Consider the following 26,947-nt stretch of genomic DNA (forward strand, 5'->3'; position numbering starts at 1 on the left):
AACTTTTCCGAGTGGTAAAGACCAAAAGTGATTGTGAGGAGCTCCAGAAGGATCTCTCCAGACTGGCAGAATGGGCAGCAAAATGGCAGATGCGCTTCAATGTCAGTAAGTGTAAAGTCATGCACATTGGGGCAAAAAGTCAAAACTTTAGATATAGGCTGATGGGTTCTGAGCTGTCTGTGACAGATCAGGAGAGAGATCTTGGGGTGGTGGTGGACAGGTCGATGAAAGTGTCGACCCAATGTGCGGTGGCAGTGAAGAAGGCCAATTCTATGCTTGGGATCATTAGGAAGGGTATTGAGAACAAAACGGCTAGTATTATAATGCCGTTGTACAAATCTATGGTAAGGCCACACCTGGAGTATTGTGTCCAGTTCTGGTCGCCGCATCTCAAAAAAGACATAGTGGAAATGGAAAAGGTGCAAAAGAGAGCGACTAAGATGATTATGGGGCTGGGGCACCTTCCTTATGAGGAAAGGCTACGGAGTTTGGGCCTCTTCAGCCTAGAAAAGAGGCGCTTGAGGGGGGACATGATTGAGACATACAAAATTATGCAGGGAATGGACAGAGTGGATAGGGAGATGCTCTTTACACTCTCACATAATACCAGAACCAGGGGACATCCATTAAAATTGAGTGTTGGGCGGGTTAGGACAGACAAAAGAAAATATTTCTTTACTCAGCGCGTGGTTGGTCTGTGGAACTCCTTGCCACAGGATGTGGTGCTGGCGTCTAGCCTAGACGCCTTTAAAAGGGGATTGGACGAGTTTCTGGAGGAAAAATCCATTATGGGGTACAAGCCATGATGTGTATGCGCAACCTCCTGATTTTAGGAATGGGTTAAGTCAGAATGCCAGATGTAGGGGAGGGCACCAGGATGAGGTCTCTTGTTATCTGGTGTGCTCCCTGGGGCATTTGGTGGGCCGCTGTGAGATACAGGAAGCTGGACTAGATGGGCCTATGGCCTGATCCAGTGGGGCTGTTCTTATGTTCTTATGGCACAGTTCAGCCTAAATTGCAGTCTTTAGTTTAGTTTAGTGGTTCTCAAACTGTGCCGTGGCCCCCTTGGGGAGTTGTGGAACCAGCCAAGGGAGCCACAAAATCCTCATGAAAATCCCACCATCCTATACAATGTTTATAGAATTGTAGCCCTGATAGGTCAAAGGGTCTACCTGTGGTTCCTGGGGGAAATCCCTTCTGGGGTCAGGTGTTTCAAATGTTCCTGAAGGCAAAACTGTCTTCATCCAGTTGTGGATTTCACTGTATAAGCAATTACAGCATATATAATTTGTCTGCTTCATAAAGTGTTTTTTTTTTTAATAGAATGTGCGAAAGAAGACAACTTGAAAGTAATTTATTGTTTAACTTTTCCCCTGTTTCTCAAAACCTGCTCTGTGAACTCTTTTCTGTAGAGTCTGGAAACATCATTTACCAATTTAATGTGCTCATATACTTCCTTTCTTAGTGATTCATGGCTTTGGTAATGTCGTTTGTGTATCTATGTTAATGTGATGTGTACGTATTAATAATAATAATTTTAGGTAGTAGCCGTATTCTTTCTAACCTTATGATTTTAGTTCTTTTGGATACTGTAGGACTCTGCCTTAAAACTGTTAACAAAAGTTACTGACTGAAATGTTACAATTGAGACACTAATCCAGATAGCTCACTTGACAGAATAAAGTTAATCCGTTCCATGTTAGAAATGCTGCTTTACCGTGCCTGAAGGATGTGACAGATACCCCATGCCTGAACTCCACAGGGTTCCCCACTTCCTAAAAGTATAGAACAAGTGTTTGACTGGGAGGTTCTGAGGCCAGATGAGCAAGGCTTTATTTTGTTCCTCTTCCAGAAAGCAGCCTGAATAAGCAGAGGAGAAGTATAATTGTTGAAAACCTCTTCTGTCAGCGGTAATTTTGTCGCAGCATGAAATGTAATAGGAAGATAGAGTCAACAGTCGCAGCTAATACATGGGGGAGAAAAGGAGCCCACACTTACAGCAGTGCAGGTTTTAATTGGAGAATTTAATTGTAACTGAAAATAAACCGGAGGGAATAGTTTTTCAGTGTCAGTGCCAAAGGTTACGTGACCTTTCCTATATATAATTTATGTTAACAAACTCTGTTAAGGTCTAATGTGTCAGGCAATTGAGCCCATGGTGCCTTTTTAACTGCAGCAGCAGAAGAAGCAACCTTTCATTGTTTAGCCCTCTGCACCTCTGAGTGGTAGATCAAGGTAGCCTTCACAGGCTCACTTTGATTTTGAGGAAAGAACAGTCCTTTTTCAGACAATCAGTTTGCATTTTCATTCACTGAACTCATGTAGGGGTGCTGTGGGATTGTACCAACTGGGCTCAATGCTGACCTGCATTTTCTAGGGGAGGTGTGAATGAAGTCCTAGATGAGTACAGCAATACACAGGTAAACTCTATTGTGTCCTTCTCTACAACAGTGCTTCCTAAACTTTTTAGCACCAGGACTCCCTTTTTAAAATGACAATTTATCATGACCCACTAGGCTCACAAAAAAGAGATCTAGAAAGAAATATTTTATTTATCAGCAGTAATTAATAAATTATTAATTAATAATAGTTAGGGCCATGTACTCCCAAGGCTGCGAGATACCTTTTGTATAGTACGTGTGTCTAAATATTTGCTAGACTCTCCCCAGAAATGGAGTTCAAGGACTGTTCCTCCAGACCTTTACAGCTGTTCCAGGGTAACCGGAGGGCTGAACAGGAGAGCAAAAGGTATAGGTAGGGACTTCCTGGCCAGATAAAAGACTGAAACTGGGTTCATATGTGATCTACTGCACCTGTGATCTACTGCATCTACTACATCTATTTTCTCAATTACTAGAGAAAATGGAAAAATGTGACATTTTAATTTGGGGGTATGAAGTTTACCTCATACCACAGGTTAGCATTCCAGCTAATGATTTCTCCTTTGGAAACTGAGCAAGGGTGCTTGCACAGGTTTTTTTTGTTTTGTTTTTTTTAAATAGTTCAAAAACTTTTCTTGACCCACCAAAAATTGACTCTCAACCCACTGGTGGGTCCCGACCTACAGTTTGGGAAACATTGCTCTCTAGAAGATAACTGCTGGTCTGGAATGTTTATCACATTAGTTGCTCAAGCCGGTTTTGCACCTTAGCCAGTTTTATATTTAAAGAAATAGATCATTTTTTTAACGCATAATTGTTTCTGGTTAGGTTGTCTACATTTCATAACTTGTTCAAGAGGTGCAAGTATTTTTTTTTTAAAGCTATCGTTACCCCTGTCTTGTCTTATAGATTTGCTATCAAACATAAGGCCAACCCATGGAAGCTCTTTATCTGGCCCACAAGATAGTTGGGCTCTCTCAGCACCATCAACTACTCTGAGCTGCAAAGTGACAAATCAGTAGAAGTGGTGCTGCTGAAAGGACAGCATTGGGAGAGCCCAGTTATCGTGCCGGCAAACCCTTTCAGGAATTGCCATTTCTGCTCAGGCATAATTTTGCAGAGCACCTCTCAGCTGCTTAGCTGTGAAGTGACACCTCAGCAGAAGTGGCACTGCTGAAAGAGCAGCCTGCATGAATGATAATTGGGCTCTCCACTATCTTGGAAAAACCAATCAAGATTTGCATATTTCCTCTTCTGCAGTTTGCAGCTAAGGAAAAAGTGCTTATTTCTGGTCATCACCTGCACCGGACCTCAGTTTCTGCTTAATGACATCACTTCTGGCCCTCAGCAGATACCTTGTATGCTATTTGCCCTGCTGTATGAAATGAGTTTGCATCCCTGACTTAAGGGATAACCATGCTTGCAAATGTGTGTTGTGGTGTTTCATTCTTTTTAAAAAAGTTTTAGGAGAGAGTATTCTGAGTTGAGGGATAATTAATAGTACTGATACAAGGTAAGCCTGGTAGTTATGTTATAGTATGCTTACCTGAAACGTAAACAGCATGGTCCATCTCTGAATGTTCAACTGGAGTAAAAGAAATGGTTTTGGTTTTTTAAAATGGTTTCAGTTTTTTTTACAAGTTACGCTGTTGGCTGGCCTTGGCCACATGCTGCAGATGTTCCCGGCACAACAGATAAGAATGCATTTGAATGAATAGTTCTTTGTTTTCGAAGAAGAGTAAAAAAAAATGTGTTTGTGCTTTTACAATCGGTCTGTCTCACTTTTTAACACATAAGCTCAGTATCATGGCTTTAAGCTCAGAGTCTTCATATATAGGTAGATAGCTATACAATATTTTTAGAGCAACAGGCTGCACACACTTGCTGGGATACACCAGATTTTATAGAAAATAGTGGTCAGCTTAGTTTTCTTTTATATTGCTTATTCTTCATTTTAAAACCAGTTTTGGTGCATAAACAAGTGCAGCTACCATATAACACATTATTTTAAGTACGTTTTAGTGGTCTAACTACATTAGAAGGGTTTAAGAAGACAACACAGCCAGTTCCAGTTCACATCAAGGCTATTTCCGGTTAACATTGCAAAGGTCAGGTTCTCAGAGAAAATGCATGATAACAATTTTTTAGCTGTGCCTGCATCCAGTGGCAAGTATGTTGTATTTCACGGGCTACAACGAAGGCTGAAGTAAGTCATGAGATGGTTATGAGATGAGGACAAGTTTTGAGCGAAATTAAAAGTGCAGTGCCATTTGCTGACTGCTGGGGGTCTGTGATGTATGTATAAGATTGCCTATTATGGAACAACGGGTGATTTGTAACCCACCAATGATGTGTCTCAAGGAGGGAACCCACACTGTAATAAAAGTGAGCGGAAGCAGATGCTCTGGGCTTTTTTCTCTGCTTCCCACTTCTGACTCACACACACACACGCTTCTCTCACACAGTGACTTCTCTCTCACTTCTGACTCTCAACCTTTGGAACCTTTGGATTTACAATAAACACTTGGATTTGATCACCACTGCCTTTTGAGTTTGCTTTGGAATCTTGAGATCTCTTGCAACATCTGGGATTACCCTGGAACATCTGGGATTACCTTGCAACACTATTCCTTCCTATTAAACTGTCCCTAGAGGCACCATCATTTGGGTTCAGAATGTGGGTAAACGTATAATTTGAGGCTTGTGGAGTTTGAGTATTCTCCTTGGGATGAAGTGATTTGGAGCAGACAAATGACAGTCTAGAGCAGTGTTTCTCAAACTGTGGGTTGGGACCCTCTAGGGTCGTGAGCCCATTTCAGATGGGTCTCCCATTCATTTTAATATATTAGACTTGATGCTTCCATGGTATGTGACTACATTTGGGGAAATGTTACAGACCTGTACTTTTATCAAAGCTACTATGTATATATTAACAATGGGACTTACTTCTGGGTAAGGATTAGTAGGGTTGCAACCTTGGATTGTTAAACATTTTCCTGCTTGATGATGTCACTTCTGGTCATGACTTCACTTCCAGTGGGTCCTGACAGATTCTCATTCTAAAAAGTGGGTCCTGGTGCTAAATGTGTGAGAACCACTGCTCTAAAGAATTCGTTCTTCTACCGCAGCCATTTTCAACCACTGTGCTGTGGCACACTGGTGTGCTGCGATTGGTCCCCAGGTGTGCTGTGGTAGTTTGGTGGAAGGTCATTGGGGATATAAGCCCCCCCACCAACAGAAAGGTGTGCCTTGCCAATTGTCCAAAAACTGATGGTGTGCCTTGACAATTTTAGTACCTTATTGGTGTGCCATGAGATGAAAAAGGTTGAAAATCACTGCTCTACCACTTCTCTGTTTAAAATCGCTCCCTCCAGAGCCTGCTGTTGTTTTTTTTAAGTAAAACATGGGGCTCCATTGCATGACCTTGTTGCATGTAATGCGTAGTTTGGCAGACTCTTGACACTTCTGAAACGGGGGAGCAGTTGGAGGGTCAACCTAGGATTGGAGTGAGTTTAGTCGCCCTCCCCCATATGAGATGTCATTTTTGGAAATGGTTTTAAACTGGTTTACTGTGGTGGTGGTGAAGAATATTTATGCATCACTTTTTAACAGAGATGTTCACAAAGCGATTTACACAGCTAAATAAGTAAATGGTTCCCTGTTCCAAAAAGGCTCACGATCTAAACATGATACAGAAAATACTCCAGCAAATAATAACTGGAAAAGATGCTATTAGGGTAAAGAGAGACAGTTGCTCTTGCCTTGCTAAATATATAAGAGGCGCACCACTTTAAAAGGAGCCTCTTTCCCCAGTTAGCAGGGGCCTATGGTTTTTCCCTTTTTCTAGCACCATCACAGCCAAGTGAGTTTGGGAGTACTTTCAGATAGTCATTTTAAGCAGTGCTGTGTTCAAACAGTTTCAAACAGAAACACACAGTGTTTCCATTTCCTTCCTTTACTTCACTCAGCTTTGGCACCACAGAAATACTTTACTTCCCTCTAGGGAAGTGGCTGACTCTGAGTGGTATACATGGAATGAGTGAAATCATTGTTTTTCTTGGCCTCTTGGGAAGTGTTTAGGTATGTTCAAGTGACATAATGAAGAAATGGAAAAAGAGGGATTTCCTCATTGGTTTTCATGTTCGTTTACTACTAAGATGTCATATACAGTAATGTGTCTTTAGGACTCTTTGCCAACTGTCCAGAAGCTGTTTAGTCTTCTTATTTGCAAAAGTAGGTCATAGTCCTGAGTGGTCTCCTTTTGTAATTTAAATTTATCTCCATAAGGCTAGGTATGAGAGACCCTGAATTCTTTTGATGCTGACAGAGCTGGTGCAGGTTGAAAGATTTTTGGAACTCTCTTTAAGCTGCCTCACATACAAGCACATTTTTGGCAATTGTTTAAAAGTAGCAGATTCATATAAAACACTAGGTAGAATTGCTGTGGTAAAAAAGAATGCTTGTAAAAAACACCTGAGAATTAGGCTTATTCTTTCTACCATGTTTTTTCTTGAACATTATGTGTAGATAAGTCCATATTTTGGAACTTGTAAGACATGTAAGATTTGAATATTCCATGCTCAGGAAGGAACTTTCCTCAATGCTCTTTATGTTCCTATTGCAAGAGACATTTTGTGTAATTTCTAGCTTAAAAAACCCCAAACTAGAATAGCGATATTGGATTGATTGTAGGTACTGCACTGCAGTCCAGGTTGGAGGTAAAAGGAGGCATGAGTTTCAGAACTGAAGGGTGCCACATTGGTACCTCACAGAGGCTCAGGTGAATTCACACCACCTCCTTAGGTTAGAGCAGGGGTGTCCAAAGTTTTTGACAGGAGGGCCACATCATCTCTCTGACACTGTGTCAGGGGGCAGGGAGAAAAAAGAATTAATTTACATTTAAAATTTGAATAAATTTACATAAGTTTACATAAATGACTATATTAAAGATATATGAATGTCTTGCAATAGCTCAAGGCCTATAAAAGGCCTTGCACAAAGCAAGGCTGGCCTTTGCTGCTGCTATTGCATCACAAATGTGAAACAACAAGCAGTGGAGGAAGCCCTCATCCCACAACTCATGCAAGAGGTCAAACAGTCACCCTCACGCTAAGAGCAGTTGCGTCGGGTCAGCATGGGCTCCAACAAATCTCCGGAGGGCCAGAGGCTCATTGGAGACTGGGGGTTCCCGGAGGACCGCATTGAGAGGCCTCAAGGGCCACAAGTGGCCCTAGGGCCGGGGTTTGGGCAGCCTTGGGTTAGAGTACAAACACCTAAAAAGCTAAAAAAACCAATACCAAAACTATGTTGGTTTTCCCACTTTTTAGAAAGAAGCATAGTATTTTTAAAGAAAGGTTAATCTGGCCAGAATTAACTACTTTGAGTTGATAAGTAGTTGCCAGGCCAGAGTGAGATTTTTTTTCCATGGTGAAATCAAATGTCAAGTGGTAATTTGCCTCCTGCCCCCATGATGACCGCATACCAAATGTTTCCTCCAGGGTTGTCAGTGTTCTAGTCACATTGTATAGCTACCATCAGTTGAAGAAAAAATGGAGCCTTGCTCTACTTCTGTGTTGTAAACCCCCTCCCCCACTTCCTGCTGCTGTCTGCAACCTAAAATTGAGCTTTCTTGTCTGGCAAGGAATTGAAGAGTAGTGCTTAATCAAATTAAAGATTTAATTTCCTTCTGGATGAGATAAGAAAGCACCAGAGATTCATGGCACCATTTGTCATATCTATTTTATTGACAAATATGCAAGTTGAGAGAAGGCAAGTGCCCAGAGAGTCTGTAAAATAGCACAAGTTTCTCTCAAAGCATCAGCTGCCTTTGGCACATTCACAGTTCCTTCTAGCCACCTTTCTAGACCTAGGGCCAAACTAGGCACATTGCTGGAGATCTAAGAGTCAGGAGCTCTGGTTATTTAATATTGTTAAAAAGCAGGACGATCCTCAAATTGCCTCCTCCCAAAGCTGCTATGGTGGTATTATGCTTATTATATTTTTATACTGCTCTTAATCCAAGGAGCTCAGAGTGGTACAAATAGTTCCCTCCTATTGTCCTCACAACAACCTTGTGATGTAGGTTAGGCTGAGAGATGGATAGTAACTAGCCCAAGGTCACCGAGGAAGCTTCATAATTGAGTGGGAATTTGCATCTGGGTCCTCCAGGTCTAAGTCCAACTCCAGAACCACTACACAATTCTGGCTTTTTAAAAGGAAACCTTACATATACCACAAGATTGTAACTGGGGAATGGAAAGGGAGTGACTTCCCTAAGAGCATCTAGTGAATTCATGGCAGAAGCGAGATTTTTTTCTAGGGAAGTCCTGATTCAGAATTCCATCTCTTAGCCACTATGCAATACTTTCTGTCAGTCATGGATCCCCATTGCCTTGTCTAGGTTCAAACTCGTATTTCTGCTTTCTGCAGTGCAACTCCAAGCTGCTTTTCTCTTACACCTATGCACATTGCTGAAATTGCCTCATAGGTATTTCAGAGCTGATTGTAAGTAACCTCTAAGCCAGTGCTCTTCAACCTTTTTCATCTCATGGCACACTGACAAGGTACTAAAATTGTCAAGGCACATCATCAGTTTTTGGACAATTGAAAAGGCACACCTTGCTGTTGGTGGGGGGCTCATATCCCCAATGGTCCTATTAATAAATGACCCTCCACCAAACTCCCGCCGCACACGCGGGGACCTTTGGCGGCACACCAGTGTGCCTCGGCACAGTGGTTGATAATGGCTGCTCTAACCTTAATGGGTCATTTTAAGAAATATATTCCAGACAGGATGATTTCTGGAACTTGGATGCCCTATGCCCTCTCCTCCATGTTTTAATGGATAGTCTTAATCTTGTTCACTTTGGCTGCAAGCCTTCTGGAAGCATGGATTTTCGCGCTTGGAGGGGAAGTCTGCAAAAATTAAAGAGGCATTGGTTCTGTTTTTTTGTTTAAAGGAATGAGGACAGTCCACTCTCCCTGAGAGCACTTACTTTGCTGGTTGACATCTGCTTTTTCTTCTTTGGGAAGGGAGCATGAATTGTGAAACTTGTTCTGAGAGCGTTCAGTCAGTCTCTTTTTCTATTTTCTTTTTTGCCATGAATCAGTGTGGTTGTTAAAAGAATTAGAAAAAAAACTATGTAAACTGCTTTGTGAATTTCATTGTTAAAAAGCAGAATACTAAATGAAACAATGCTACCACCACTTAGTCCCTCTAAAGTCTAAAAATGTGACTTAGGATTATGTCAAGAGTTATAACTGGTCACATCTTGCCAATTTCTGGCTCGTGTTATTGTTTTTTTGGAGTGTGGTCTCAATAAATATGGGAGCATTCACAAGTGTTGCTAGCATGCTGGAATGGCAATTTGTAGTGGCTTCATCATACCGCTGTTACACAGAATTGCCTCTAGTAAAGCGTAGAGAGAGCATCTGAGTGAGGTGTATTCTTGTACTATATCAGTAGGGAGGGAGATCAATTGATGGCTCCCCCAGTGTCAAGGAAGTATCAAGGATTCTGATGCTGATATGGTCATACAGAATGGTTGGATACATATTTTTACATGGAGATTTGTGACTTATTATATTAAAAGATTTCAGATTTGTGGATGTTGGAATTAGCAGTATTGCTCTTGTTCCAAACATGTGGTTGCTGGGTAAACTATTGCAGCCCAAGGGTGTCTTTATTTTAAAAAGTCAGATTTGGCTGTGTATGTGTTTCCCACGGGTTACAGATCATATATGTCTGTATACAAGCCTCCATTTGTACTAGCGCACTGTTTTTAAAATTCCAATAGCATATTGGTAAGTAAACACAAATAGCAAAAAACTAAAATGTAAGTGATGCATTTTTATCTTTCACAGAGGCTTGCTCATTCCTGCCTAATTTTTGACACAAAAATTGTGTCAATGTGATAGCAGTACCATGCATCATGCACACTGCAAGAATCTTTAATTTTGCATTTCTTGCATCAAATGTTAGCAAATATTTTTCTCACAGAAGAGCTTGTTTGATGAGAATTCTTTTTTCCTTCCTCCTCCTCTTAAGGTGACCAAAGATGGCCGAAGATGCTAGTGTCACTAAATTAAGTATTGAGTTCTGGCTGAACAAGGCTCTTCAGTGGGGTCAAATCACCACTTCAGAATCTCAGCAAGATGTCTGCCTTCACTTGCCTGAATTACAGGAGTTTCTACTGCAGATTTATGGAGCTTTGAAACATATGGTAAGTGAATTAGCTGGAAGAATGAACTGTTTTGAAGACTGTTACAGAAACATTCTGCACCCCACATTTTGACAAGACAGAAAGCTAACAGTAGCGGAGAGCCTTGTAGTATTGACCTAATGTATTGCTGGATCACAGAAGCAAATTGGGGAAACAGCCACAGGTAATGCAAACAGGAATGTGTTTCCTGTTTTCCTGATTTATTATGAAAGGAGTGTTCTCTACTTGATTGGTTATGTTCTCACATGAGATTTCCTACCCAACATAGTAACCTTTAAAAAGAATTTAAAATAAACAAGTATTTGGTTCTGGTTTTCATGTCATAAATGGGATTGTTTAAAGACCCTTACACTCGAAATTATAACTGATCCCTTAAATCTTAAGAGTCTGCAGATGTATTAACCCCACTACTGTAATGTACAGAGAAATTTCATGCACTGCTGTAGGGTCACAGGCCAGTTGTAAATTCCTAATCATTTTAGAAGATAAATTATAAACTGGTAGAAAATTTTCCAAACTTTGTGTACATTAAGTTGCCATAGCTGTAGTTTACCAATAGAGCATTTAGCCAATATTATAGATGTGAAAAGATGAGCAAAGTGTTTTAAAAATAGTGATTGTCAGATGAGCTATAGAAAAATCAGTTTAAGGTCACTGATTGCTTAAATGTTTGTTAAACTGACAATAATTTCTTCCAAAATGTCATAATAGAATGATTTAACTTTTAGAACTTGGCCTTGGTTGGCCCTTCTGTAGTTGGCCCTAATAAGTCTAGGGTTAATCTCAAATGTGGGACAAATTTGAACCATACCATGCTGCTGCAATAAATGCTTATCTTCATTGTTACTTGCATATTATCTCTGTGTAGTGCCACTGTAAAAACCTTCATTTATTAGGTAATAAAGCTGCAAAAATGGGGAAAAAATGGACTGATTGCAAAAGAGTGTTTATAAACTATACCATGCATCATTACTTTAATAGCAAAGCTGCTTTCCATTTGGTTAAAATGTTTAGTTTTTGTAGCTTTGGTGTCTGTTAAATTTCAGGCTATGTATGATGTCATGTAGATTATAGCAAACAGTAAAAGAAACTTCAGGACTTCTTTGTGCAGTAGTTACTACTCAGCCCTTCATATAATCCATTGGATGACGTAATACCAGTGACATTTTGACTAATTTGTTATTTTTATTTATTTGACTTAAGGCATCCTATCTTGAAAGCTAAGGAAAACAACAATAGATTAAAGCCACATGTTAATTTGTAACAGTTTTTTGTTGCCTATAACTCTATTAAAACCCCACCCTGTATAGGTGTAATTCTGGTCACAAAAAGGTGGGCTGAATACAAAGATCTTGTAGTACTTTAGAAGAGGCTCAATCTTTAAAGGACCAATTCTTACCAGTTTTGGGAAGGAGTTCCACAGTTATGGAGCAGCCATCAATATTGCTTTTTCTTGTCCTGGATCAAGCTAGTTGCTGCCCCCCCCCCCGCCAACCATACATTGTGGCCTCCCAAGTGCTTGCAGGCAGATAAAACAGACACTTGCCAAGACCATGGTTTTTTATAGATGTCTGGTGAGCTGCATCCTAAGTTGATACATCGAGATGGTGATCTCGGTTAACTTTAAGAAATGTTTGATTGCATAGAGAAAAATTTCTGCACACCTAACAACCCTAAGACATGTGACATCATATTACTTTGGAACCAATTTGCTCATATTTTCTTGCTGTGTCCCTGCAAGAAAGAATAGTGAAGTGTTTAGTGTATGTCCAGCACTGCCTGTGTAGTGACAGTACAGTGTCAACAGCTGTGACTGCTTATGATCTGCATGTGATTTACTAGCATGAGGTGGGAGTTTAGTTTATTTTGAATTTGTGGTCTGTGATGAGGAACTGTGTGGTAAGTACATACTAATTATTAATTTTTAATTATAATTTTTAATTTAATATAAAATTTTATTTTAAGATTAATTTATTTTAAAATTATGGAATGTTTGTGTTCTCTTTAACATAGGATACTATTTCTTGTTTGCAACATGGGGAAATTGATGAAAAGACATAATGCAATTACAAGTTTCTGATTTTAATTTGAAGCAAGAATTGTCATGAATCTTAGACCAGTGAACGGGTCGTGGAATTTGAGATGGTATCTGGTGGTACTCACAGGATCTCTGGACACCTGCTGCCTGGCAGCGTGACCTGGAAAGTGACACAACAAACAGCAGTAGGTGGCACCAAAACATGCTTTTCTGTGCTCAGAAAAACCCTCTCATCCACCCTGAGCCTCTTACTGGTCTTTGTTGAATCACAACTGTCTTCCCACCTTAGAAGTAACTGGCAATGATATCATCAGCAGTTACTTTCGGTGGTGTTTTGAATAGGAGGACCATGTGAAGTGTACAGTGGAGAACAAATGTGGGAAAACATTGTCTTACAAGATTCTGTATCCTTTATACACTCTTGTCCAAGACTCCCTCATTCAGATCACTTGGTAAGTTTTGATACACACTATTTTGAAGTAGATTGTTCTCTTCAATTTCAGAATTGTACTACTGCGGTGCGAGAGTTCCCGCTAATCGGCCAATTACTGGGAAGGCTTTGTTGGAATCCCTTTGTTATTGGACACGGTATGTATCGGAAACTAGCTTTTCAGAATAAATATGTTCATAGTTTTATTTGGTTAATGATGAGGACTATCCACTAAAATAATAATTTAAATATTCAGGTTAGTCTTGTCTGTAACCCTGTGCCTGGAGTCCAACTCCTGCTGGTTGCCATTATTTTTTTATGTTTTCAGGATGTTCTAGAAAATAATCCTTACAATACAATGTAGGGTCATTTTTAGCATATTCTAAAGAGAGAAAAATAGCAGTTGGCTGCAGCCAGCTACCAAGGTGTTTCAAGCTCTGCTACAGCTGCCCTGCTTGCAGGAAAACAATAAAAATTATTTTTTTTTTAAAGCCCTGCCTTTTCCCTCCCCCATGTGAACAGTGTTACCATTCCACGAGGGAACCATCCTTTCCTGCCTCCGGAATAAGTTCCTAGTATAATTGAAATCTGTTGAAAGAGTGGATCGTTGGAAAACGAACTGTCAGAAAGTAGGGGTTAACTGTATGTGAAGCGCTTTGAATGCTTGATACATACTGCAAAAGCCCAGAGTAATTAGAGGTGTATGTCATCTATTTTGTTTTGCATTAATGTTGGTAGATTTAAATAGTTGCTAAGAAAAAAAAATGTAAATGGTCTCTTCGATATGTCTGTATGGTCAAATGTGTTATGCAAGATTGTTTCCCAGTGCTTTGGAAATACCAAAATTTTCCTCTCTCTATTTTTAAGACAACCTGTAGCAGTCTTGAGATTGAATTAAGGAGGAATTATGCAGATCCTGAACTCCACCTTGTTACCAATAGCAGATACTGGAGCTTCAGCATCTGCTTTGTCTTTTACCTCTTTTTACTTTTGCTTACAATCCAGCCTGATAAGAGTTCTAGAGAACTGAATTCAAAAGCTGAACTCCAAAGTGCCCTGTTTTGGCTACTACACTGTCAACAGTGAAACAGAGTATTTAAATGGACTATGGTACTTTATTTTGTATATAAGTAGTTGTATTCATTGTATACGTACATTTATCAGTAATTTTTAAAAAATTGAAAGATTATTTATACAAATGTATATTATTTGTTTAAAAAAACCCCAACTATGTATAATAAAATACAAACAGCAGCAATTTTATGTTGGAATGTGATTAATGGAATGACTTTGATATCTCAAAATCCAAAAAAATTCAGGGAAAAGACCGATTTTAGTCTTTGGGTTTTTGTTTATTAACATGAGAAAAGATTGCTCTTGTTATATGGTAACCCTCTGCTTTGATTTCTTAAAAAAAAATATTATTTGCTTTGCTATCTGCAGATGAATGCCAGAAGACCCTAATGTGGTGCTTATGTTGTCTGTACAGTGGTGAACCACAGAACCCTGTGGAATTGAAGGCCAACAGCTGGATACAAGTAAGCAACTGAATCCTCCCTTCGACTGCTTTAAATTAGCTTGATTATTTAAAGGTGCAGAAACTACAGCATAGAGACAGCGTGTCATTTTTAGAAACCACTGCAGAGACATTGTACATCCACATTGTGTTGAAATATGTTCCACTTTAATTAAAACACAATCTGTTCTGTCTCTCATTTTGAGCTATAAAAAAGAGATGTGGTGTTTAAACTGAAGTAATTTTAATAGCTCTTAATACTGTGGAGCCTAAACTCTCTGGCAACTTCAAGAGAAGAACAAAGTCCTCAAATCAGCAAGCAAGAGAGTGCTATAAAAGCAAACTTTCAATTAGGGAAAAATAATGTAGTCTGGAGAGCTGCCATTGCTTGTTTTGAAAACAATATATAAATATATGTATATACTCTGTAATTTTGCTCTTTTGTTTTTGTTTAATCTTTCTAGCCTTGGGAGAAACTAATTGTATCCAAGTTTTATTCAGAGACGGTGGAAGAAAATATCTGTGTACAGCTTAAAAAAATTTAGTTACTCTAAATCAAATGAATCCACAATTGCTTGAATCTACACTCAAGACTCTTTAATGTAGACTCTTATGGTTGTTTTTTGAAAACATTTTATGCATTCACTCTTAATCTCTAACAAAATACTTCAGCTCATGCATAGTATCATTTTCAGTTTTCAGATGTTGAAAGGCATGTTTCATAATTATTTTCTTGTGAAATGGAATCCTATATCCAAGAGTACATATTGAGAGAAAAGAAGAGGAAAATATTCTGCTTTGAATAATTTCTTTTCAGTAGTGTATCAGGCAATGTTGACATATTGAGTTGTATCCTTGCCTCCGGTGGAGTATGTCTCCGTTGTTGGAGATGCCAGTGTTTCATTTTAGCCAGTGAGTCTCTTCTGCTTGTGAATGGAAAAGCTTTTAGTGATGGCGCTCTGGGTTAGGCTATAACCTATTGTGTTGAAATGTGCTAAATGTGTCTGCAGAACTGTTCACTGTCACTGATTTGTTGTAACCAAATAATCAGACTCCTTAACTAAACTGGTCTAATAATACTTTCAGTGCCAGAGATTTGGAACACCTTCACATTTTCTCTTGAATGAGTATTGGGAATCCTACAGCCTATGTTAAGGTAGACATTGAGCAATTGAGGACCCAATCCTCTCCAACTTTCCAGCACCAATGCAGCCCCAATATACGGGAGCAAACATTCCCTTATGTTGAGGATGCTTTCATAACTGCCCTTCTCCACTGCAGGCTGCAGTGCACACTCCATTCGTACAGCTGTATCAGTGTTGAAAAGTTGGATAAAATTGGGTCCTGAGACTCTTCTGGCAATTCTTTGACAGAGATATTTTCATTTTCCAATACTGAAATTTTTTTTTTTTACTTAATTGCCAATTTAGTGTGTGTTTAGAAATATTTAAATGTTGTTTGGTGGCATCTGGTCTCCTGTGACATAGCAGGGGCTGGTCAGACCTGGGGGAACTCTTTGGCTGGGAATGAATGTTCTAGGCATCTGGACTGACATTCCAGGTCTACAGTTCTGGGAATGCAAGTTTGCCTCCTTGTTGCTACCCTGAGTTTTAGGCTTTAGTAATCGAAGGGAATCCTGTCTAGGCTGTGGTTCAGAGTGGTCCAGTTCTGACTTTCTTTAGCTTCTGCTGCTTCTCTCTCCATCTTCTGAGCAGACTTTTAATGTTACAAAACAGCTGCCGGAAATATGAATGTTTGTCTCTTCCACTTCCTTCCACCACTCTGAAAAGGAAGGACTGGAAGATTTGCCTACTATTTTCACCACATTCCAGTGGTCACTATGAGTTCCAGGGTGATGATGACTAATTACATCATAAGTGCTGTGCTATTCGGAGGCTTTTGTTGTGTTATGCATTCCAGTTCAGTCTGGCCACTGACAGTTATGCCATCATAATATTACTTAAAAATTGATAAGTGAAATAGGTAGGAACAAGTGGGGACCTGCAATAAAATGTTGCAGTTTATCACTTTGAATATACATATTTTTAATAGAAATATGAGGTTAAATCTGTCAGACAAATCCCAGACCCTAACAGGCATGCTTCTGTTCAAGACTCTAAGCCAGTGTTCTTCAACCTGTGGATAATGTCTCCAATGGGGTCATGAAGCCTCAGGTGGGGGGGTGGGGTCACAGCAATCTTTCAAAGTCTTTGCAAGTAAAGGCTTGGATCCAAACCGATAATGGTACTGCCTTATCAAAATTGAGTTCTTGATGTAATCCTGCACAGCCTCTTCTTGCTGTCTTGCCTCACAGCTCCTAAGGCCTGCCCTGCTCAGGCTGTTAATTCACAGGGTTATTGTGAAGACACAGGAGTTAAGGGGAGATGGCGGGTGGGGGCAGTGGGGGACAAGAGGGCGGATTGGGTCCAGGAGAGAAGTGTGATTGGCTGCGGGTCCCCAGTCTCATACTTTATTTATTTATTGGGGTTGTGGCATGATAAAGGTTGAAGACCACTTCTCTAGGCAACCTGGAACAGAAGCCCTGTAATGCTATTTAAGCCTTTAAGGAGTGGAACGGCAGTAGGAGTTCCAGGAAGAGGACGTGAGGCAGGCCACTTTTTCCCTCATGTTCCTGTGACACCATACCATACCTACTGCTAGAGGTGTTGGGGCTGGTTTAACAGCCTCAAATCAGAGCATTTTGTTTCTGCATGGTGGGGATGGGGGGAGGTATTCTGAAGAATGTTTGGAAAGGGAAAAAAGTAATTTCTTTTTGCCTGACACAATCCCATATATTTCAATGAAGGGTGTTCCTTAACCTCATGACATGCATTACCGTGAAACCAGGATAATTAATTGGGCAGCCCAGTCCTGAGCTGCTTGGGGCACCCAGTGGCACTGAGTACAGCTGCCGCCGCATCCTGTGCACCCCGGGCTACCGCGGGCGGCACCTCGGGAGAAGGGGACTTTCGTCAGCTTCTCCAGGGTAAAGTAAGCAGCCCCGCAATGGGGCTACTCACTTGACCACCGACCAACAGGTCAGCAGTAAAGTAAAGGTGTTCGTGTAGGGCATCGAGCCCTCCACGATCGCCTTGGATCCAGTGGAGTGGAGCTCCACGGACCTTCCTCCCTCCCTCTCCCAGGCACACCTCCTGCCCGCCCCGCCCCCAACTCTCCATCATGCCTCCCCTGCCCTCTCTCTGCCCCCTCCCCGGAACGCCTCCTCCCCACCCCCGCTTACTGTGCTGCGGTTCGGCAGTCCGTGAGACTGCAGAGCAGCAGAGGCTGGGTGCCCGCCCCGCACTAGCCCGGCACTAGCCCAATGCGCGGCAGCACAAAGCTGTGGCACCAAGCCCAGGATTGGGCTCTGAGTTTTTAGAGGCTTGAATGGATTTTTTTCTGTCTCTATACACTTTTTTTCTGCCCACTATACACTTTCCCATTTTTGTGACAATTATCAATATTTCATGTGTCTCAGTTCCTCTCAATTCCAACCCATGGTCTTGACTAGGGGTGCCAAAACCCTGGCCCTGGGGCCACTTGCGGCCCTCGAGTCCTCTCAGTGTGGCCCTCAGGGAGCCCTCAGTCTCCAATGAGCCTCTGGAGATTTGTTCGAGCCCGCACTGGCCCAACGCAACTGCTCTCAGCGTGAGGGCAACTGTTTGACGTCTCGCTTGAGCTGTGGATGAGGTCTCCTTCTGCTGCTTGTTGTTTCACATCTGTGATGCAGTAGGAGCAGCAAAGGAAAAGTCAGCCTTGCTTTGTGCAAGGCCTTTTATAGGCCTTCAGCAATTCAAGACCATTCATTCATATAAGTTCCATCTTTAATATAGTCATTTTTGTAAACTTATGTAAATTTATTCAAATTTTAAATGTAAATTAATCCTTCCCCCCCCAGTCTCCGACACAGTGTCAGAGAGACAATGTGGCCCTCCTGCCAGAAACTTTGGACACCCCTGGTCTTGACTGATAGACTTACATAGCAAGTAAGTCTGACTTCTGGTTATTGTAGACCTTCAGGGTTGTAAGTGAGAGCTGCTAGCAGAAAACCATGGAAAAATTGAGAATTTTAACATAGCATCATTGGGGAGCAACTGCATTGACTACCCTTCCAGCCCCTCCCCACCCTAAGGCATCAGCAAAGAGAGGACTTCTTACAGCCCAGTCCTGAGCTTCTTGGTGCGAAAGAGTGCCTTGGCACCAAAAATGGCTACTGTGGCATCCTGAGTGCATCAGGCAGTCAGCGGTGGCTCCTGACACCTTCTCAAAGGAAAGGGGATTTTTGTTCCCAAGTAAGGTAAATGGTCCCACAATGGGGCTACTGGACTCCGTGCTGGCTATTTAGCCAGTGCAGAGTAAAGCTTCCTCATGTTGGGCTGTAAGACCCGACATAGGGCTCTGGATCCAGCAAAGCTGAGATCTGCTGGTCCTACCCCCTCTTGCCCTACTCCCTCTCCCGCCACGCCTTCCCCGTCCTCTGTCTACCCTGAAATGTCTCCTGTCTGTCTCCCCCACCACCCTGACTTACCTCTCCGGCGCCTGGCACTTTCCACGGATCGCCAGCCTCCAACCAAGTGCTGTCCCAGTGCAGGCTCACACTGGGCCAGCTTTGGTGCTGGGTCAGTGGTAATGCTTGCAAATGTGTCTTATGGCACTTTTGCGACAGTGCAAGCTGATGGTGAACCACACAGTTCAGGATTTGGCTCTTGGTTTCCTGCTGAAGAGATTTATTCTAGCTTTACCTCTGCAACCGTAACATTTCAAAATGTTCTAGAGGGTCTCACAGGGGTGTGTGTGTGTGTGTGTGTGTGTGTGTGTGTGTGTGTGTGTGTGTGTGTGTGTTTAACTAATTTACATGTTTCTGCATGCCTAGGGAGCCCCCCAAGTTTTCAGAAATCACTTCTGCGTTTTTCAGTGTCCCTGTTTTGCTCCCAAACTGATAGGCATCTGACTATTTGAGTTTGCTGTTAGAAGAAGATATGGAAAAGCAACAAAGAAGAATCCTAAATAACATACATCTGTGAATTTCAGACTTTGTTTTGGGGGTCACAGGGTTCCGTGGAAGTGTATCTAAAGTTCTTCATTGAGCACACTGGTAATGGCAACCAGCCTGCCGAAAACAAGTTTGCCCAATTCTGGTGATCTTCCTGTGCAATGTACACATGCTGTCAGCATGTTGGGTGTATTCTAGGGTACATTCTCAATCATCTACTCATACAGGATATGCATCTTATTTAGAAAATAATTGTCCATAGGAAAACTTCTTCAAAATGAGATCAGCATCTTTCCATTATGTCCCAGAATCATTCATTCATTCATATTCATTCATTCATTCATTCATTCATTTATATCCCGCCTTTCTGTCCCAGTAAAGGACACTCAAGGCAGTGTATTGGAATCGCGGAAGATCTGGCAAGGAGGTAGGAAGTGGTGTTGGCGGTGGCCCCTTTAAGGGTAAGTCCTGGGCATTCAGCAGAGAGTAAATGGCACTGCATTCACTTGAAGGCAATAGGGCCCTCAGGCATAAAAGCACCTCATGAAGGGAGAGTTTGGGGTGGGCAGTAGAAGGAGGAAAGCTTTAGGAAGGAGACTGGATTGATGAACTGATGGCTAATGGACTACTGGAACTGCTGATGGACTGATGTGTGAATGGACTTAGGAGACCACTTGAACAGACTACTGGAGGCACTGAGACTGGTGTTTGGCTGCCACGCCCAAGACCTGCAGAGGACCAACTGCTGCTGTGGTGCCAGGAGGAGCTGCTGGTGGGAGAGGGGAGGAAGGAGGGCTTCTGCGGGTGGAACAGGTGAGCTACCCTGGTGGTGGGGTCCAGCAGTGCTGCAGGGCAGAACTAGGTTCATTTTTGAGGAAAGAAGGGGAGCAAATTAGCTTAAAGTGGGCATAATTCTCCAGGTGGAGCTTGAACTGGGAATCTGGCAAAACAGGCGGCTTACAGAAGAAATCATATAAAAACATAAAATATATAAATATGTATAAAAATAAAACATTTAAAAACAATAAAGCACAATAAAACTTGGAACCCAAAATTAAAATAAATAAATAAAAACAAAAAACAAAAAAAGCCATGCCCCTTGTGTCAGCATTAAAAGGCTTCTTTAAATGAAAAGGTCTTAAGCCCCTGCTGAAAGGACTCTAAAGAGGGAGCTGTTCTCAGTTCCGGGGGGGGGGGGGAGTTCCACAGATAGGGAGCCATCACTGAGAAGGCACTCTTTCTTGCCACCATCCCCCTCACCTCCACTGGTGGCGGCACAGTCAGAAGAGTTCCCTCTGATGACCTGCGAGGGCGGGTTGGATTGTATGCAAGGAGGCGGAGAATTTAGAATTCTGTTTCATACTGAAGATAGACAATTTAGAAATTGTCTAAAGAGTGAGACAAAAACTGTCAAAATTGCAAGAAATTTTTAATGGCTTTGTACAGAATTACAACTCGGGGTCTTTTATTCGACCGTTAGCCGAATGTAGTGAAGAAAGACAAAATATTCTTTGGGTTGCTAACTCATGAAATCAAACAAGATGTGGAGTAAGAGCCCAATCCTGTGCTCGATGGCACAGCTCCATGCCACCTCTGCTCCGCAGGATCCAAGGCACTCGTGGAAGGCTCCATGCCCTACACAAGCGCCTTTACCTTACCATTGACCTTTTGGTTAGCGGTAAAGTGAGTAGCCCCATTGTGGGGCTGCTTACCTTACCCGGGGGAAGAGGACAAAAGTCCACTTCTCCTGAGGCGCCTCCTGTGGTAGCCCAGGGTGTGCAGGATCTGGCGGCAGCCATTCTTGGTGCCACTGAGCCTGGGCGTCCCGGGCAGCTTAGGATTGGGCTGCCCCTATGCTACTAATGGAAGTGATATAATTTCCATATTAATCTATATCCAATCAATCTTCAGTGAATATTTTGGAGCATTGAAACATGGGTTATTGCCCAAGAATTGTAGAGTTTTTTTAAAATAACCAAATTTGGAACTATAAATCTAAATTTGTGTTTCAGAGAGAAAGACATTAGTTTTGTTCTAATTGTAAATTACAATTAGAATTAAATTAAATTACAATTAAAAATTCTAATTTCAGTAGCCACTTTTCTCTTTCTTAGTAGTGAACTAGAATAGATATGGAAGCATTCAGGTTTTGTTTTGTTTGATTGACTGGGTGCAATCCTAACCAACTTTCCAGCACTGGCATAGCTGTGTCAGTGGGGCATGTGCTACATCCTGCAGTTGGGGGCAGTCATGGAGGCCTCCTCAAGGTATGGTAGTGTTTGTTTCCTTACCTCGGAAGTTGCATTACCCTTATGTTGGTGCTGGAAAGTGGGTTAGGATTGCACCCTAAGGGGTGCACTAAATGACAGGCAGCCCGGGCAGCTATATCTGGCTAGTGGATGAATAAATGCTAAAGAGGTTGACTTCCAGTTGCCAATCCAGAGACAGTAGAGATGGGTGGAAGGAGAGGTGTTTGTGGCAAGAGGACTTGCTTGTCCTTCATTTTCTGTAATGGAAGAGTGACCTTTCCAGTCTGTGTTTGAACAGAATTTGTATAAAGCTGTATAGCTTGTGCAAATGTAGCCACTCCTCTAATTTGGGGTCATTGTTCTCATGTGATGTGCTTCCATTAAGCCAGTTACAGCTCTTCTATGTCCTGAAGGGTGCTTTTGGATTCCAACCATAATCTGTTTGTTGCTGTAGGCAAGGACTTCGATCATTTTTTTTGTTCAGTTAAAATATTCAGGCTATTACATAATTATATGACTGCAAAACATTCATCATTTTAGAGACACCAGTGGTAAATTGTAAACTGCTCCTAGTTTTGGAAGCCACTTGTTCATCTCCAGGCACATGTTTATTCCACAGATTGCATCATTTTTGCAATTCAAAGGCTTTCAATAATTACTTTCTCGTGGTATTTTGTAAATGAAAAAGATAAATGTTAAATCTGTCCTGTGACTTATAATAAAAGCAAATGTTGTGGGTAATATTTGTTGTTATACTGCAAGAGAGTCAAGTTAAAAAAAAAAAGTACCTCATAAAGATAACTTAAAATTAACATATGGATGGTAATTGTTGTTCAAGTTGGACAGAGCAGTGGATTTGCTACAACATGCAGAAAGAATTAAAAGAAGACTGCAAATGTAGTAATGGCAACATGGAGTAGACTGTGTTGGCAGATATTGGATCACAGAATTCGCTTTAATCATAGTGCTTCCCATAATGTGGGTGGTCACATTTACAAAGATATTTGTCAGTTCTTCTCCCTGCAACACTGATTGTAATAGAACTGAAGTAAACAGCATTCCACAGACCTCTCAAGACTTTCTGTTTATGCAAGTTTTTTTTGAAAGGTTATTTCCCTCCGCTTTATTTAGGCTCTTTGGTTTTGTCAGTAGTAATTATACAGAACGTGCTCTTTGGGGGGAAAAAATAGTTGTCTTTGAAGTAAAGCTTAAATTATCCATTAGATTTTTCTTGAATGTATTCACATGATGCATAGTCACTGAAGAATGTGTCTATTTGTTTGCGACAGCAAATATAGGTGGTAAGTAAAAGTATTTTTCAATTATTCAAAATTTGCCTTTCTTAAAAATTTATTTTTCCTTTTCATTTTTTCCCTTTAAATTCTCTAGTACATTTGCTCTTTAAAAGCAGATTACTACAGTGTGTTTAACAAGCAAAGAACCCCTTGAGTAAAATGGCAGGAGTTTCCTTTTGGCCCCCAATAACAAGCTTTATACTTTAGAAACATCACCAGTTTCTTCCATATTCATTGCTACCCTATCAAGAATTATTTCTTCTGTGATGCTAATCCTGCATTGATCATCTTAAAAAAGAGAAAGTATGTTTTTATTTCTTCAGAACTATTTTACTCCAGGTAAATTTATGCAGATTAGATCTGAAGTTTGAAGATGATTTATCAATTACTTCTTCAAAAGAGTGAGATCTTCAGCATTTGATGTGTAGCAAAATCACTATGATTTTTTATACTATTAATATTTTTGTTTCTGGGTGATTCTTCAATGCATTAAAATATGGCATATCACACAATTTTTGCAGCCATTACGTGAACACTTGATTGTTATCAGCTGCCTTGGTTCATTCTTTTAGGTAGCCTAACAATGCAAAGAAGTTGGACTTATAGAATTCATTACATTTTTGTTACTTACATTTTTGTATACAAATTTGCTTGCAGAGAATTGGATATTGGCATGTTATGGTTGTGAGCAAGTGGTGATAACCCTATATATGAAAGTGGACTTTCCCCTTTGATAGCTATGGAAAGAGAGAGAGCCTTTTGTACTTTTGGAGCTGTGTCTGCCATAGTCAGTTAAGGTGCTACTGAGTCTTTTGAGGAGGCATACCTATGACCAAAGTGGCCCATCTGTGTTAAACTGATAACTCGCACATATTGGCAAAAAATGAAAAGCAAATTCATCTGTACTGGGGTGGAGGTCAAGGGTTGCAAAAGCCCTGGGCCCCGCTCATGGGGGACAGAACTGCAGCCCCCTCCCCCTGCTGCCACCTGCTTTTTTTTCCTTTTTAGACCTTTGAAAATCCTTTTCAGGCCTTTCAAAGAACTTTTGAGGGCCAGGGAAGCCTCCTGCAGCCTACCTGGCCCATGGAAGGCTTTCTGGAACCTCCAAAGGCCTAAAAACTTCCTTTCCAGTTTTTGGCAAATACTGGAAGTGATGTTTTTAGACCTCCAGAGGCCTCAGAAGGCGTTCTTGGGGAGGGGAGACATCCTGCGTCCTCCCCAACCCTCAAAAGTCCTTTGAAAGCCTCCTGACGCACCTGGTAGGGGTGAGATGGCATGGGGGGGCAACACATTGAGTCCTGGCTCCGAATGGTGCAGGGCCAGGACCGCCACTTAATCTGCAGTCATAATGACAACATTGGTCAGTAAGGTGTTCAAGCATAAAATGGATCTGGAAAATACTGTGCTCTAATCCTTATGATCAAAGCAAGGACATTCAATCCTATACAATAAAATGAATAAAATGACCCAATGGGGAAAAGCAGGTTCGAATGCACCTGCCTTCATTTCAGTGCCACCCTTTGGATCCTCACAGCTGCATTCCCAGTGATTCTCTTAAAATACTAAATTGCTCAAGGGTTTGAAACACATGACATTTTCCTTCACTTCCTTGGATTCCATTTTGTACTTCATAAATGTAATTGTATGACACAGACTGATGCTCTGGTTGTATCAGCATAATAATAATACTTTGCATTTGTATTGCACTTTTTAAAGTGTGGAAAGCACATTACATGTATTATTTTGATGGAATTCTGACCACAACCCTGGAAGGTACTCAGTAGCAATGTTGAAACTGAGAGGAAACAGCTTGCCTAGTGAGTTTGTGGCAGAGGCAAGGAGGCGACATTCGTGCCTCAGTTTCTTAGCCCCTCACACCAACACAAATGCACTGCTGTGTAGTGTAGGAAGCATCAGTGTAGTGCAGGCTGCATTCTGAAAATTATTATGGTGTTTAATGCATTTTGGTTTGTGGAAAACTACTTTCACATTTCCCCCCTCCATGGACTAATGAATAAGCATGCAAGAGGTCTTGTAAGCAAAGTTAGGATCTGCGGACTTTGTTATGATTGGATCAGAGTGTGGAAAATCAGTGAGCTGTATTATGTCAGTATCCTACTCATGGAATAGGCTACATAAACAGAGGGTGTTGAGACAGTCTGTAAATGAGCAGGCTTCCTCTCAGTTACTTAACCACTATAATTCTCTGGATTTCTGTTTAGTTTAGAGTGAAAGGGATTTTTTTAAATACCAGTGTTTTATTATCATTGATTTCACTTAAATGGCACGGGACGCACAAAATCCTGTTAGCAGGATTTTAAAGGAAAAGAGGCAGAAAAGCATCAGTAAATTTTGGAGGCTTTGGACACTTGAAGGGAAAAGTTAAGAACTGGTAGTTTTAGTTTGCTGGAGATCTCAGAAATGTGTGTTTTGCTTTTTAAGGAAATTATTAAAGTGGATTAAGCTGGTGGTCTGGATTTGAAATTTAAAGTTCACAAAGTTGCAAAGAAGCAAGGGTAGCTAGTGGCTCACAGTTTATTTCTACTTTTCCTCTTGTAATTCCTCCTATGTTGATATGAATGTTCTACATTTGTGATTAGTGTGTGAATCATACTATGGGGAGAGTTCTACTTCAGACTTCATAGAGAAGTGCAAGATGATAGATCTAACCGTGGAAGGCATATCTTAATCTTTTTGGCCTGTATGAAGTTCCCTTCCAAGGGACACAGCTGCAGAGGGCAACTACACAACGACTTAGATCAGTGGTTCTCAGATGTTTAGCACCGGGACCCACTTTTTTAGAATGAGAATCTGTCAGGATCCACCAGAAGTAATGTCATGACCAGAAGTGACATCATCAATCGGGAACATTTTTAACAATCCTAGGCTGCAATCCTACCCACATTTACTCAGGAGTAAGTCCCATGTACTATCATGGTTAAAAGCATATACATAGTAACCTGTTAAAAGTACAGAGCTGTAACATTTCCCTGGATGCAGTCACATACCATGGTAGCATCTAGTCTAATGTATTCAAAATAAAATATTGAAATGAATGGCAACCCACATGAAATGGGCTCGCAACCCACCTAGTGGGTCCCAACCCACAGTTTGAGAAACACTGCTTTAGGTATCTTTTGTAAGTGCTCTCTTCGCTTTTCTCAACTAATGGTTTCAGCAAGTTTTCCTCAAGTTGCAGGAAACAAGATACACCTGTTACAGTTTTCCACCACAAAAAGTAGACCTTTGAAGTGCTCTTGTTGATAGCTTCAGCAGTTTACAGCACAATCCTATGCATGTCCACTCAGAAATAAACCCCACTGAAATTCAGTGGGCTTAGTCCCAGGGAACTGGTTATAGGATTGCAGCTATAATGATTTTTCTTCATGAGGTTTTATTGCCACTTCATGATTTGGCTTTTTTAGCTTGTTACTCCATAAAAGAAATAGACAGAGGTGAATTTTACTTTTTGAGTGTCTGGTGGTGTTCTGGTGCCCCATTAAATGCCACAGAGGGAACTCTTTAGAAAGTGTGTTAAGTGTGGTAATGGAAATAGTGATTATTCCCTTCATTGTGTTATATTCTTCTCCTAACCAGTCAGAGAAGAACTGTGTTTGTCAACGTCTACTCACAAGGCTCTTAATTGCATGGCTTCATGCCTCAAAGTAATCTTGTGGGTAAAGACTTTATTGATCATCAGGTTCTGAACAAACCCCATCAAAAGTGGCACAGAACCTGGCATCAGTTGCTTTTAGTTTGGGCATGGATCCAAATCCAAGTGCGGTTTGTCACTGATGGGAAAAAAAAATATGCAAACTTGCTG

At 41.1% G+C, this 26,947-nt stretch overlaps 1 protein-coding gene across 2 annotated transcripts in view; it reads left to right on the forward strand.

Annotated features, from left to right (window-relative positions):
* FANCC (FA complementation group C) overlaps positions 1-26,947 on the forward strand; it is a 78,962-nt gene that overhangs the window by 6,679 nt on the left and 45,336 nt on the right. For both annotated transcript variants that reach the window (XM_066617753.1, XM_066617752.1), the window contains exons 2-4: positions 10,429-10,603; positions 13,145-13,229; positions 14,515-14,609. In XM_066617753.1, coding sequence (XP_066473850.1) covers positions 10,439-10,603; positions 13,145-13,229; positions 14,515-14,609 — 345 coding nt within the window. In that variant the 5' untranslated portion in view covers positions 10,429-10,438. The remainder of the gene's footprint in view (positions 1-10,428; positions 10,604-13,144; positions 13,230-14,514; positions 14,610-26,947) is intronic.

Source organism: Tiliqua scincoides, chromosome 2, assembly GCF_035046505.1.
Source record: "Tiliqua scincoides isolate rTilSci1 chromosome 2, rTilSci1.hap2, whole genome shotgun sequence".
Taxonomy (NCBI): domain Eukaryota; kingdom Metazoa; phylum Chordata; class Lepidosauria; order Squamata; family Scincidae; genus Tiliqua; species Tiliqua scincoides.